The following is a 15,982-nucleotide window of genomic DNA, read 5'->3' as shown; positions in this document are numbered from 1 at the left end:
CAATCTTATCAATATAATTTTCATATAAATAATTGATTCAACGATAAATTAATGAATGAGAGTACTACCACTTTAATACATTAATTAAAATGTTAAGATAATGTGGTTGCATAGGAACTTACACATCTAAAAGTATTTCTCCTTCAGACAGCGTTTTTTGCAAGACTCTTCTTGTTTTCCTGCGTAGAGTTGTAAATGGTATTGCCTCATCATCAGGTCTTGGTTCAAAATCAATAATGATTTCCCTTTCATTCTTTTCACTGTCATCTGTAGTAGTCGCTGAAGTTTCCGTTGAAGGTTCGGATTGGAAAGTTGGAGTTTTCGAAAATGGATGCGTTGCAGAGTTTATTGTTTTTTGGGATGCGTCACTAGTACTTTTTGATAAAATAGATCTTAGGGATTTGTCACCTTTGGTTTGTTTAGCAATTTCTTGTTGCAAGAATTCTAGATTTTTGCGATTCAACGCCATACTTTTCTCTATTGTTTCTATGTCATCATCTATGGTATCATCTCTGTCACTCTCGTGGATGAACTGGAAATTTTGTTGGAAATATTCTTGAGCTTGCCTTTGTAAAGCGCTTAGCTCTGACGATTTGTCTATCTGTGATGACGATGCTACGGATTTGACTGATGAAGAAGTGACGTCATCAGAGTCTCCGCGATGAAGGGGTGATGAAGGCATCATCATGGCTGTAGGAGAACGAGGAGACCGGGGTGGTTCCTCCGATTGAGTTCTATGAAGCTTTTCGTGATCATTAGCGATAAAACTGTGAACACGAGGAATAATTATTAATAACAACATACACAATTATACATTTTATCGTAGAATATTAATGTTTTTATACCTTTCTACTGTCGTTGCAATATCGTTCGGTGTATCACGACCAGCTAATCTATCGCCACCTACTTCTGAGAAAGATTTCGTGAGTCTTCGAGTTCCAACCGTAAATCCATTGGTTTGAACACCGGCTGCCACCATTTTTACCTGCAAATTAAAGTTAGTATAAAATAAATAAGATTCAAATATTTGGTAATTTTTTCTTTTGATGATTGTTTTTAGACAGTCATACCCTTTTTATAGTCCGGGGACTTAGAGACAAGTAATTAGGTGGCAGTGGTTTTCGTCCTAAACAAACTTCGGTTTGAGTTGCTTGAGTCCTCATAACACCTTTCTTTATAGAATCTGTAAATAAAATGATAGGATTGACTAGAAAGGTCTTAACCTTTTTATGGGGTCGTTATAATTATTAGTTTTTTTTTGTTAATATCAATTTTATTGTTTTCTATTTTGATCTATTTGTACCGTAACAATTTTATTTTGTTAAAACTCATAAACTTACCTAAAACTACTACTTTGGGTTGTTCAGTTTGTGTAGGTCTTGGCATTTGCGGTATTGGGTGACTTGGATGCGGCGTTATAGGAGGTTGGTAGTGAATCGGCGCAGGCGCAGACTGAGCTATGAACGGTGGGTATGGTGGAAATGGCTGGAACATCACTGGTAGCGTTGAGTATGGCTTTGGCTCAGGCTGAAAACAAAAACACAGATGATTGTTATTAAATTGAATACTAGTTTTAATATGCTGATAATGAATCATTTCAAGTGTTTGTGTCGTAGATGAAAAAAATATTCTTCAATTCATTTTCATATAACGTACATTTCAGTCGCATTGTGTTTCTTCGGATAAAATTTTCATCTTTTGAAATGTTATTGAACTGGCACACCAATGTCAGCTTCTGGTTCTATAAATTCTAGTTAATTCTAATTCTGTTAAGGAATAAGTAAGGATTATCAGTATTCTAACAAACCTTAACAACTCGTCCATCGATGAGTCTCTCGCAGTCTCTCCTGTAGCGATTACCACTGACTGCAGCTGGCATCACGGAGTCATCGAATGTGGTGAGAGTGTGCGAGCGAGCAAACGATACGTGTTTTGTTCTAGAATGTAAAAGAAGAATATTTTTTAAGATTATGTTAAGTTGGTGGTGGAAAAAGGGTTGTAAAAAATAAACGCCGAAGTATCGGTTTTATTATAATGTTGGGTACCTGGATAGCCTAATAATAGTTAATTATAAAGTCCAAGTTATTTTTATCTAAGTAAATATGATGATTTAACTGCTAGTCATGTTACATACCTACTTCATAATTTTTATCAAGTTTATCCACGAAGGTATGAAAAAATCTAACTTTGGGTTATTTAGAAAACCAGCTATAGATAAGAATTTTGTTTCTTTAGATCGTTAATTGTGTCCTCAGCATTCCCATTTCACTATTAAATTTTATGATGACATCGTACCATTCTTGAAATCAACAAGAACACAAAACACTATATATGTTTCGACTGGCGACAAACAAAAGGGACGTTCCCTTTTTTTTGTTTTATAGCATGAGATCCATAAATCTCATGGAATGACAAAACTTTCATTTGACGTAAATATTGCGATAGATACAGTACGGATATGAAAGTTGTTGCGATTCGTCTGTCTACTGAAGACAACAAGAAGCCTATACCCAAGTGAATCGCCACAATCTACTGTCTTAAAATATTCAATTGCGAAGTTCATATGATGAACTGACAGCGGGCTGCGTAAGGTGATCTGACTAGTTTTTGTAATTATTAAAGAACAAAACTTTGCAGTTATAATATTATAATAGTTTACAACGACATGAACTACATATTTGCCTTCACGATCTTTGGAAATCTATTCGGATAATATAACCGTTGCATCTTTCGAGTGTCACTGAAAAACGTTAATTAGTTTTAAACTGAATAACGCAATCCGATTCTATAATTTTATTAAGATCCTCATTCAATCAAATCAATCCTTAATCACGTGCTACATACATTCTATACGCAGGTACACACTATAGGCATAGATCACTACACACGAACATAACATTACAACCACATGTATCTATGTAGATAGATCTTTAGAATGCGGACACGAGTTTGCGGATGCTCTAACACATTGGGTGCATATGAGGGAGTACGATTTCAATGCAAGCAGGTCACAATATGTAAGGTTATCTGAGCGTTTCTAATAGACGAAACCTCATACAAACAGAGATGTTACCGGTAGATGTATTACAGTGAGTGAGTGTCTTCAGGAGTAAAACACCTGATTAAGATAAATATTGTTCTTGCATGATTCAAAGAAAAATATTGAATGGAGATGTCGCTACAAGGGCTAAGCGTTTCAATTGATAGTTGAATGCAGTACAATTGTGTACTATTATTTTTCGAAGCAGCATTATCATAAAATTCCCTTCAATTTTATCAGAATCTTTCTTAGCCAAAATAAACCAAAATAATACATTAAGGAAGTATCCTAAGTATCTCGGATAAAACGTTATCCATTTTTCTCCGAATCGGTAAACTGTTCACATTCTAATCTTTATATTAAGCTTAGGCTGTAATCCTTTCGTGATTTCTGATAAAACACGTTACCTGTGGGGTGGTATGGTGAGAGGGGGTGGCGGGGGCGGCGGCGGTATAGGCGTGTGGGCGGGGCATCTGAAAACATTGAGGATAATAAGGTAATTAGCATGGTTTATGTATGATCTATTTACATACTGTAAAAAAAATGAACAAAGGACTGAATTGGAATGAGTAAGACAGGAACACCTAAAAGCGTACATCACATCAGGATAAAAACGATTGGAAACCTTTCATATGTATCAGATTGAAATTCATTTACAGTTACGCCCTGAACTTCTGACTTTTCGATTTGAAATAACAACGCTTCTATATTTCTAAAGGCACGTAAAAATGTAAGTCCTGCGCCTGAAGTAGCGTACTGAAACACATCTACGATGCTTGGGAGAACTCTCAGAACGCTATTGGCGTTTTCTGTGACCTTTCAAAGGCATTCGATTGCGTCCGGCATGACACATTACTATGCAAACTCGGATATTACGGTATCAAAAATAGATCACTGGATTTAATTAATTCCTATTTGAGTGATAGGGTCCAATGTGTAGATGTAAATGGTAGTAAGTCTACCGGACTACCTGTCAAACTAGGAGTACCCCAGGGTTCAATACTCGGCCCATTTTTATTTTTAGTATATATTAATGACTTACCATTCTTTTTAAAAGGCATGTGCGACGTTGTGCTCTTTGCAGATGATACTTCCTTAATATTTAAAGTTAACAGAAACAGAAATGACTTTAATGAAGTAAATAGTGCTCGGGTCACACATTGGTTTTCAGTTAATAATTTAGTTTTGAATGCCAAAAAAACCAAATGTATTAAATTCGCGATGCCTAATGTTAAGAATCTTGGGCCAAATATTGTTATAAATAATGAAGTGCTAGAGACTGTAGAATCAACGGTTTTTCTCGGTGTTACAGTTGATGCAAAATTAAAATGGATGGCGCATATTGCATACCTAGCGAATAAACTCAGCTCTGCGGCTTATGCGGTTAGAAAAGTTAGGCAGATTACTGACGTGGACACAGCTCGTCTTGTTTATTTTAGCTATTTCCACAGCGTTATGTCCTATGGCATACTTTTGTGGGGTAAGGCAGCAGATATCGAATCGATATTCGTCTTACAAAAGCGAGCTGTCAGATCCATTTACCAACTAGGCTCTAGAGTTTCTCTTAGGGAGCGGTTTAAAGAGATAGGCATTTTAACGGTAGCATCCCAATTTATTTTAGATAATATACTATTGATACGAAAAAACCTTCACTTATACACCAAAAATAGTGATATACATAGTATAAATACACGGAATAAACATAAGTTAATTGGTACATCGCACCGGTTACACAGGGTACACAATTCATTTGTGGGACTTAGTGTTCGCCTCTACAATAAACTGCCTCTCACTTTATTGGAATTACCTTTTAACTCATTTAAAACAACGGTTAAAGATAAGCTGTGCAAGAAGGCTTATTATACAATCAATGATTATTTAAATGATAAAAATAGTTGGTCGCCGTGATTTGCACAGGACGGTTTAGTGTGGATTAATGTTTGACGCGTATTTGTGTAATTTGATAGACATACTCTATGTATGTGTGTAACATTGTGTTACCTATTTAGTTTTATTTTTGGTATAATTATACGCATACACGTATATATTATTTTTTATAAATTTTGACATGTATAATTTATTAATTATAAAATTGAATGACGTAGCAATTTATGCCGCCTCCGTGTTCGGGGCTGTGCCAGGTAAATCAACGTTTGGGGTATTTCTTTCTTTAAGTTTTATTTTATTAGCCGGCAGCAGATACGTCATGCTCCCTTAGTCGTCACTGCCTGCGGTGGCGTCTTGGGTCGGGTCACCTCCTTCCCTCAAATATGGCGAGGGAGGTGATGGCTGACCCTTGCGTCATACTCGTGAACGGGTGCTGCTTGCGGTGGCTGGTCGGTCTGCTGACCTTGGCCTTTGTACTTACAGTTTTATTTCGTATAGGCTTAGATACAGCGACCTCAAATTTTTGTTTGTTTGGCACGGCACCTACACACTTATTTGTTATTGTTTTGTATAATAATAATATCTAATAATTTTGTAATTGGAAAGACAGCGTGCTGCTGGGGAGTTTGTTGCGCCGTTTCTTCTCTCACAGCAAAAGCACTTAGGAAGCGGTGAAGGGTGGGCGAAACTGGGTGCTGTCCAATGTAAATGATGCTGACCTTCAAAAAGTGCTACTTAGTAGCCTAATTTGAATAAATGAATTTTGATTTTGATTTTGATTTTGAAGAGGGTTCACATGTATTTTTGGGCACACGGTTATGCAATATAAAATGCCACGCGAAGCTGACTGGTGTCTTGCCACAGTCCGCGGTAGCCGAAAATCGGCCAGGATAATTAGTATTATTATGTATACGTTCGCGTTCAAGGAAATGTAACTGTAATCAGAGGATCGAACGATCCTCGTACACGAGGCAAAATCTCCGATACTCGATGCCTATTCTTCTTGGAAGTTTAAATAGCGACAGTTGCTTGGAAACTAAAGTAGTCAGATATCGGAGGCTTTTCCTCGTAAGGTTAAACTAAAAATCGGAGAGCTTCTAGTCTAGTGGCCTGAACTGAAGCCTTAGGTACAGATTGCTGCCTTCTCGGTATCACGGTTTCCGTATAATTAATTATAAACATACGCAGTACAAAAATGCTTTAACAATAGCTTAATAAACTCAGACGCCAACGTTCCAAACAAAACATTTTTATAAAAACTTTGAGAACCTTTTTTGTCCATTTTGCCGTAACTTCTCCCAAGGGAGGCTTTTATGCTTCACAGGACATAACAGCATGGGACGCGAGTTTCCTACTTGGGGAAACATAACACGGAAAAAATACGCCATAACTCACATGGTGATAATAAATATCCGTAGATACGTATAACTTCACTCGGTTATCATAGAAGATATTAAATGAGGTTTAAGTACAATTTGAGATTAAGTAGTATTAAATAGTAAAGATTAGAGTAAAAGTAAGGTAAAAGAATGAGTAAAGTAAAGGTGTAAAGATTTGTAACAAAACATTGTGGGAATGCCCATCACAGCCCAGAGGCCACAGCCGTAGTTCCTAAACTGCCAACGTTGTAAGTATGAACACTACTCCCGCCGTGAACGTTGCGTGGAGATTCTAGAAAATTATATTCCAGTACTTCAACGTGTGAACGATATAGCAATAAACCAAGAATTCAATGTAGCAGACTAGGTATTAATCAATTAAAATAAAATTTCCTAAATGTTGTCCATGTCTCCTAAATGTTATTCAGAGAATACTTTTGTTTATTTTATTTTGCAGTGATAAACATTGGTGTTAACACAAACAATTTATAAAAGTTTAAAGACACTTAAAATTCAAAAGTCCGCTTCTCGGTGTTGCCAAACCACATTTTCCAATTAAGCCACCATTTTCAGGAATAGTCTTCAATTTATAAAACCTGCGGCCATCTTTATACATTACCGCCATGACAGTTTTTCGGCTTACCGCGTTGGGGTAATTACCTCATATTACCCCACACGAGTGCCGTTAGTTGCGCCAGGCTTAAAAGCCAAAAAAAAACTGGATAATGGCACACTGGAAAGTGTATTGTGTGATGCTGATGTGAAAATCTCGGTAATAAGAAATTAAAATACGTTTCGTATAATTATTTATCTTTGTTATTGGGGAATTAGAACACTTCAAGATTGGATGATAATACTTGAAAAAATAAATAACTTAATTTAAATGCATCGATTTCAATTCTGTCGTAGGATATATGTCGTTGTAAGCATCCCACTTATACGATATGACAAGTATAAAGGGATAATTTAGTGAGTCTATGAATGTATGTTTTTTTCCTCTTGACGCCTAAACGGCTGAACCGATTATGAGGAAATTTAGTGGGGATGTAGCTGTGTCCCTGTTTTAAGATACATATTAGAATTGTTTAGAATTTAAGCCTTTGATCCGACTGCGTTAACAGAAGATAACGTGTTTGCTCCTCTATTAGGAGAAGCCGCGAGAAATAACTGGTAATATAAATATATTAGTAATGATTTATAATGAAAACTGGAGGAACAACAAACAAACAGTAATATTGCTGAACACAAACAATGTTTATGACTGTTTATAGTTCTCCTGGTTTCAATACAATCTAGTTTTATTGTAGCCTGTATTATATAACACAAAATATCGAAACTAACAAAAACAGTTTTAGTACACAATTTGAAAGTTCATAGTTATACGCTGTTAATTTTATGTTCAAAATTTAGTAATAATGCCAGTTTTTAGTATAACTAAAAACGTAACTGCTGTTGTTTTAACACAATGTAATATACAAACCCTTCACATATTATTTTAAATAGTATTATTTTGATTAGATAATTAAAACTTTTTTCTCCATTAAAAGGGTGAATTTGGGAATTATGCTGCCATTTTAGGACCAATCTCATCTAAGTAGAAAATCACATCTTACAAAATAGTTTCTTCATTTCATGATGAAGGACTCTGGTTGGTCCGAAACTATTCGGGCAATTCCGATTAATACGCGTGAGTTACCCCAGTCAAAATAGTTTCAGTTTGAATCCGCATACTAGATACACTATCCAAAGAAACCTGGTCAAATATGTTTCTAGCAGATTTCCTGTTTCTTCAAAAGTTGGAAGGAGACCCTTATAAGTTAAGAGCGTTATTACCCCGTTTCGGCTGTCAAACCCTCATAACTCCACAGCCTTATTGGTGCAAACTAGTCGCAAGTGAGGCTGATGTATGGAAACTGGAAGATATGCGTTTTATCCCTCTATTACTTTGCCTGGAATTTATACAGCTATCAATCAGTAAGCTACTTATTGTGATATTTTTTCTACCATTGGATGTCACCGTTTATTTCATGTTCCGTAGGAGCTCGCTTTTGGGTAAGATGAAACAGCACAAGTTTATCGATCGAAGGTTAAGCTACGCTGTAAATTGTCGGTCCGTGGACGGGTGACCATCTAAGTCGTAACGAATTCGTCTATGTTTCAGAAGGCACGTTAAATCATAGGTTCTGGCTGTTATTTGCAAATCTTTGATAGTTATTACGGGTAGTAAGAAGCTAGAAAGTTTGGCAACCAGTCTAAGTAAAGGGTATCGTGTTGCCCAGGTACTTGGGTTAAGGAGCGATGTATCGCATTTTTTGTTTGCAGCCTGACTTGTCTTGAGACCCTGTCTGATTCTAAACGGTCTACAGTTAAATCTACATAAAATCACCGCATCACCAAACAAGTATTTTTATTGTATATTTCTTTACTATGTTTTATCACCCCTGTTCATTAGTTTGTAAGAAATGTAGGTCCTGATCTTCTATAACAACTTGTAGTCATGTAACACTTGACCTTTCACCTAACCTTTCCTATATGACATGTTGCGTCACAAAGGGATAAAAATACAGAAATAAAACGCTCTGCGAAGCCGACTGAGTATTGAGGTCTGTTACGTAAGACCTATTATGTTACGTCTTTGACTGGACATAGGTATAGGACAATAGGTAAGACCTTAATATTGGTTGTGCTTAGTTTATTTTTTCTACTTCATTGAGACTAAAAAAATACCATGGACTAGAAGTAATGAGGTTCAACAAAATTCATTATCATCATCATCATCCACTGCCTTTATCCTCCCACTGCTGGGCATAGACCTCTCCTTTCTCGTGCCAATTTCTACGGTCCTGTGCAAGCCTCATCCAGGCTCGACCCGAGGCCTTTATTATGTCATCGAACCATCTTGCTCCCGGACAATAAACAAAATTAAATTATTATAATCTTAAAATAAGAACTAATATTATAACTACACAAACGTTATGTTCATTTGTTACGACATTATAGTCATAAGGCTGATTTATCTCTTTCAGGAATAAAGAGCTACATTCTCAATCACTTGTATTTCATACGTTAATCACATATAAATGGCAACTACGAAGGAACTCTTTGCACAATTCACAATCTTGGCAATTAAATTACTATTGATAGGCATATACTAAGGACCCTTTTCTTTAAATATTAAATAATTTTAAATAGAATCGACGTCTTGCTATTTTTAATGAATTAAAAAATATAATAATGTATGTTATTCTTTTCAGAAACTTTCAAGTAAGACTTATAAATAACGGCTGGCTTCTGTCGACTCTCAAACATTTAAATGAACGAATAATTCTTAACAGTTTTATAATACTTTGCAGGCCGTATAAGAGATGAATGGAGAAATAGAAAATAATTATAAAAGCACGCCGTAGTTGACTTTTATAGCTAATTATTCGGATCGCTGATTCCTAGGCTAAGTAATTACTAAGTTGCGCTGTAGCTGTTCAGTCAAATGTTAAGTATTACGTCAAGTTTTGCACGTGGAAATAAGTTGAATGTATTTAGGTAAAAAGGTAACAGTTGAAATTGTATAAGTAATATTTAGGTTTAAACTAAAACATAAAACCTTCAAATAAGAACCACTGACCCAGACTTGATTAAATTATTATGGAACTGAATGACAGCCATTTCACGTTTAATGCTGAATAAATAACAATTTTATTCCAACATAGAATAAGACATACATTTTTATAAAAGCATGAAAACGAAGTAATGGAAATCAGGTATAACTCTGGTACACTAAAAACAGGTTACAGTTCAAGAGAATTCGAAAGTCTTTTGAAGAGTTCTCAGATCCAATAAATAATTAACTACATTGAATGAAATGATGTAATTTTGTTATGACTCAAATTGAAATATATTTTCCGAGTGTACCGTATCGTAATCTCTATCATAACCTTTAATAAGTTGATCGTGTCTTATGAGCATTTTTTAACTAATTGGTTCGCCAAAGATGTAGCAGAGGAAAAACTTTCAGGATGTGAAATAATTGCCAAAAAAATACCACGAAATGTTATTAATATAAACTGTTGTTATAGTGCTATAGCGCAGGCTGTGTAGCCTCTAGTGATTGATACACTTGCAGGTTTATTTATATTTTAGTATAGTGTGAAAAATTATGGGTGGATTTAAAAACATAAGTAAACCAAAAAATGTCCTGGACTTAGGCCTTTTCCAATAAAAGGATGGCTTACGCATTAATCACTATATCTAAACTAAGTTACGCATCTAAAGATTTTGTTATAAAATTCAGTTACTAATGAAGATGCAAATAAATTTGGGTATACAGTTTAATACGACCAAAAGACGATGAAATCGAACATCTTAATCTGGATAAAATTAATATCATCTGATGTCAGTAAAACTTCTGTGGACTGGTTCTATCTAATCAATACCCACTTCTCCAGAGCATTCCGTTTGTCAAATGTCAAGACATTCGCAATGTGGCTACAAGGCCTTCGGCTCCGATTGAACTTAGTTTACAGACAATTTGTTAGTCTTTGAGTTGTTAGTTCTCAATTAATTTCTATGAATAGCCTAGATTGTGATGTTGTTGTTTTGGAACCAAAAATCGCCTAAATACATATAGAAATTCAAAAAGTATATTTATGTTGAAAAATGATATGGATTTAAGGCAGTTGTACGTCTACCGTTTATAGTAAGTTGTTGGTTACAAAATATATCATTGGGTAATGATCTAAATTGTGGTAGGATTGCATAATAAATGGTCAAAGCAATGGGAGTCACACTCACACAATAAAGGTCACAAGTCTGTATATTGGACTTGGATTAGGATTGAAATACCAAAGAGGTAAAACTATATTTTATTGGTACTCCGCGCGCCGGCTGAAAATATTACACTTTTTATAAGATTGTTTATAAGAGTACTTACGGAATTATAGAAGGTGGCCGAGGCAACGAGCCTCCTCGGCTGACTGACGCGATTTGGTCCACATTATAATTTTGGGGCCAACCCGCGTTATCTTCTATTACCGATCTGGAACATAAATCAATGTAATTCAAAATTTATAGACATGTACGCTGAATATTGATGAACTTATTCCAAGATCATTAGGTTTCTCTCTCTCTTTCTGTCTGATAATTTCAACCGTCTGGGTTCATTAGATGTCACCTGATGAGACCGATGGATAAACAGCCCAATCAAACTGTTAAGAAAATTTGCATGTTTGTCATATAAAATACATGAAAGTAACGGAACCATTTTCGAAAAAAATAATCTCAAGGCTATAAGTGAATGAACTCTCACGAATCCCATACATAAACATCTTTGGTCTTGAATTAAAGCGAAAAGGATTTTACGGAACATGAGATTTTAAGTCAGAAATATTCTTGCACCCTTTCTTGTAAGATTTATTGCCGGCCTAAACAGGGTGAGATAAATAGAAGGGAGTTAGTTACTGTAATGGGGCACCCATTTTGTTTCCTTAAAAAACGACTGCTATATTTCCAAATGTTGTTAAGCATAGGTAAGTAAGTAGATACACAATATACTATGTCCTATAACTTGGTCTTTATTCATTTTAATTTTTGATTTATCTTTTATCGAACTTGAAAAGAAATTGCTAAGAACCGTATTACTCATTCGTTTTGATTAAACAAATTATAGAACTTTTCTCGTTTTCAGAACCTTTCGCTTGGATGGATAACGATCAAAGTGTTCGAATAATTTTCGCAAGTACATGCTTGTACTTGAGCTTAATATGTTTTCAACGTTCTCATTATATTTATTTGAATTTTGGTATTAAATTCAAGTATTCCTAGTGAGCCCAAGTAGATCTTAAGACTAAATAATTATTTTGTTGTTTTTTCACATTGCCAATCTTTTTTTCTTGTTGATTTTGGGGTTTCAATTGCTGGAAACAATTGACAAAAATGATTAAAAATAGTTGTGCTATTGATGTCGTAAATCTACCTTAAGAACTAATCAGATATTATAAAAATGTTCTAGGAATAACAGTACTGACTGTGGCCACTCCATCCGGGTGAAGTCTTCATCCTCAGGCATCCAGGTGTAGCGTTTGGGGTCAGGTTGACTGCACACAGACCGTGGACGTCTGCGGAAGTACGAGCACTCCAGATCGGCGTCGTATGCACATAGCTCGGGTGGTGCCGGGGTTGGTTGGCCAAACCTATGGCAACACAAAAAATGAGTACAGATACAGTCTCTTTCAGAAAGAATTGCGGATAGATCGAAAATTTTTGCTGAGAATTATTAGAAGGGAAGATAGTGATAAAGTATTATTAACAGTGGATAACAATCAAAATTGCATTAGTGAATAAAGACACATTTGAATAAAGATACATTTTGGAATCACACATTTAAAACTTAATTTCACGTTGTAAAAGTGTATAATATGTTGTGTTTTATAAACAAAACATTTTGATTTTTGATTTTCTTTTAGTTCTTCAATAAAATTATGATACGAGTGGAAGAAAATGGTGTGATAAATAAGTTGTATCCTTTTAACTTACCTGGGATACCTCTGTATTGGTGCATAATCGGTGTTGAGGTTCTCATCTGAGGGCACACGCCGGCGGACGCACACGGATAGAAATGATGCTCTGTAACAAATGAACATTATTAAAATTATTTCGAACTTCAAATCTTAAATGTTAGCCAAACTTTCTTCATCAACTGTATCAGATTATTTGCCATTGGAAGAAAATGGCGTGATAGTCTTGATCTGATCTGCTTGGTCGTATTTTTGGATACAATACAAGACAAATTTGCCACCTAAGACTCTCCTTTTCTTCTTCCTAATTTTGATAGCAATTTGTACAACGAACTCAGCAGCGTGTCGATAATTATATCACATTTTCTCTTCGCAAGCATTCAGTTTTATGACAAGCTACATCAAAAATCCTTTCAGTTCAACGAATTCCCTCTATTCATGTTGAGAGAAATATTCAAATTACAGACATAAAATCGTAGGTAGTAAAAATGATAGAACAAAAATATCTCCCGAATAAAATTGAAGTTATTCTCGATTCAGAAAGGTTTTTAGTCGCTTAATTGCCCAGAAAGGCAAGCAACCTACCGAAACAAGGAACGTTATTGCTTGTGTTCTAGAAATAATAAGTAACATGATCCTGCTGCTAAATGAGGCGAAAATAAATATATTCTTTGGAAAATGAGCATGAGTTTTTGAACTAAATTCATGAATATTGTAATTTAGGTGAAGTGTGTATCGAAACAGATTCCTGTGTATTATTAAGTGTAAATAATTCAACTTTTATGAAATAAATTTTTGGACACAATAATCTCGAAGCCTAGCCACTTATATTTCTTTATATCGACTCGAATGATCTATGAAAGTCAATGTAACTAAACTTGTATTTCAATTATTGCATAACTATATTTTAGCATCTGTCATTTCTATCCTACTCTCCCCTTCTATCGATATCCGGTTAAAGTACAAACCCGATAAGTGCCAACTCTTGGTGAAGGAGTCAAGGTCGTCCCGCTATTTCCGTCAAAGCCTACCACGAAACCTACTTTGATATATTTTATCGAAACGTGTACCTCATATAAACTCAAGTACATTTACCCTCGGATACATACATCCTTCAAATAGTGGATATGTATTATCTTCTATGGATATTTTGATGATACCTTGATCCTTGAGATCAACTCAAGCATCATATCAAATCTTGAGAGGAATTCCTCTTATAATAATATGATCCAAAACGGTTCAACTGTGTTATTTCTATTGTCCAAGTAGGTAAAAACGTTTCATGCGTAGCTATAAAGAGGTACCACTTAATTACAAACGGTACTAAAATAGACAGAAAATAAGAAGTCAGCAAAAATACTGAAGTGCTTGTTGACCCCTACTTGAGACCCAATGCGATTATAAGGGTGCAGAATAATAAAATGCTCAATTTGTTACCTTTGCCTCGTTTAAACGGAGGCCATTTATCGTCGAAATCAACTTAGAACGCCAATACTTTGGTATTAGGTATCAAATAACTTTTGACATTTTATTTTCAGTATGGGATATAAAAAGATTTAATTTTCAAAGAACAGCTGAAATTTCACGTTTTGGGACTCATTGCGAGTATGGTTCTACGAAGAACTATGAATAACATCTTTTTATCTCCAAACGTCAAATTTTGGAACACGCCTGGATCAAAAAGGTTTTTCAAGAATTTCGTAAACCAAAAAAATATTAATTCTCGTTACGTGTAGAGTAAAATGTAATACTAAGGGTCCGTATATAAATTGACAAGAGTCATGAGATACGGCTTGATCACAGACGGACGGACAAGCAATAGGTCCTCAGTTTTTACGACAAGTTTTTACCTTCGTTTGAAAAACCTTAAAAATTGTACGAATATTACGTAAAAATTTGTAATGCTACAGTAAAGTTCAGTCACGCCTTTGAAAGCTCCGAGATAGATATCACTACTCCAACATTAACAGTCAAGTTTCATAATACAGTTTTCTACAAAGTTTATCATTGATCCATGAGACTCAACAAATCCTCATATTTCTTCACAGAATACGATTCCTTTCAACTCTTGGAAAGCAAGGCAGCAATTGAATTGAATATATTTTTCTGCCACAAATTCTCAGTATATATACAAAGATGTAGATATCTACAAGGGTACAAAAGAAAAAGTATTTTTATTAAAACCAAGTTTTGCTCCGAGGAATAACATTTGTATTAAATTGTACAAAATGTTAGTAGGCCAAGTTTGCTCATATCTTATGCATGGAGGGTTTCAAGCTAAACAACTCAGATGGGACTCAACGAAACAACGGTTTTTGTAGATTTAATAATAAAGTTGCGCCGAAAACATTGTATTGCTTTTAGATTAAAATGTCAACTTGCTCGTGGTAAAATACTTTGTTGTTGCTTTTGTAACTAACTTTTGGACATTCTTGTACTCAATTTAAAATAGGTAGAATAAATATTCAAAATATTTAGAGAGTAAATTCTTGATGCACCAAAATACTAGCAGAAACGACATGGTATGGACCTATAGTTATGACTCTTATTTCGTTATGATAGAAAACCTACTTGTACAATGAGAACAGTAATCATTCATTTATATCTGAACTATAATGAATTAAATTCTCCGAATAGTTAGCATTTGCGCCAATCAATTCGTGTAAACCAAAGTTTTGGTCAAACCGCAGACACTAAATTAAATCATTCATAGTCTATTCATATTTGTATTGACTTCGCATTTCTGACTGGAAAGGCAAATTTGTATTGGCTTATTTGTGTTATAACAGCTATTGAGTTATGAGAAAGAATATTCCTAGGTCCGACAAAAATACACTTGCTAGTATTTACTGGATGTTTCTGATAGTAAATAAAGCTAGAAAATATTTTAATTGATGACAAATACATCTAAAAATATTTAACCAATCTCTCATATTTATTTGAGGAACACAATATTGAATGACTAAATTAATACCAATTTACTACTGTAACACTGGTTATGTAAGGGTCCAGGAACGCAGCCTTCTCTGAAATTCATTGCGTCAACAGATGTTGTGGGCAAGGGAAATTGGGCTGGACCAACCGGATTTCATCTTAAATTAAGCACGCTTAGTTCAGAATTTATTATAGCAAGGATGCCTAAACACTGGCCTTGTTTTGTACACTTG

At 34.9% G+C, this 15,982-nt stretch overlaps 1 protein-coding gene across 1 annotated transcript in view; it reads right to left on the bottom strand.

Annotated features, from left to right (window-relative positions):
- The window catches only part of LOC113500251, a 124,244-nt gene that overhangs the window by 14,600 nt on the left and 93,662 nt on the right, over positions 1-15,982 (bottom strand). The window contains 9 exon segments of the mRNA XM_026880960.1: positions 123-767; positions 846-985; positions 1,071-1,183; positions 1,341-1,527; positions 1,808-1,991; positions 3,448-3,513; positions 11,234-11,338; positions 12,327-12,491; positions 12,835-12,924. Of these exon segments, the coding sequence (XP_026736761.1) occupies positions 123-767; positions 846-985; positions 1,071-1,183; positions 1,341-1,527; positions 1,808-1,991; positions 3,448-3,513; positions 11,234-11,338; positions 12,327-12,491; positions 12,835-12,924 (1,695 nt within the window).

This window comes from Trichoplusia ni, chromosome 1 (assembly GCF_003590095.1).
Source record: "Trichoplusia ni isolate ovarian cell line Hi5 chromosome 1, tn1, whole genome shotgun sequence".
Lineage (NCBI taxonomy): Eukaryota > Metazoa > Arthropoda > Insecta > Lepidoptera > Noctuidae > Trichoplusia > Trichoplusia ni.
The sequence above is the reverse complement of the archived record's forward strand: the minus strand, read 5'-3'. Positions and strand labels throughout refer to the sequence as shown.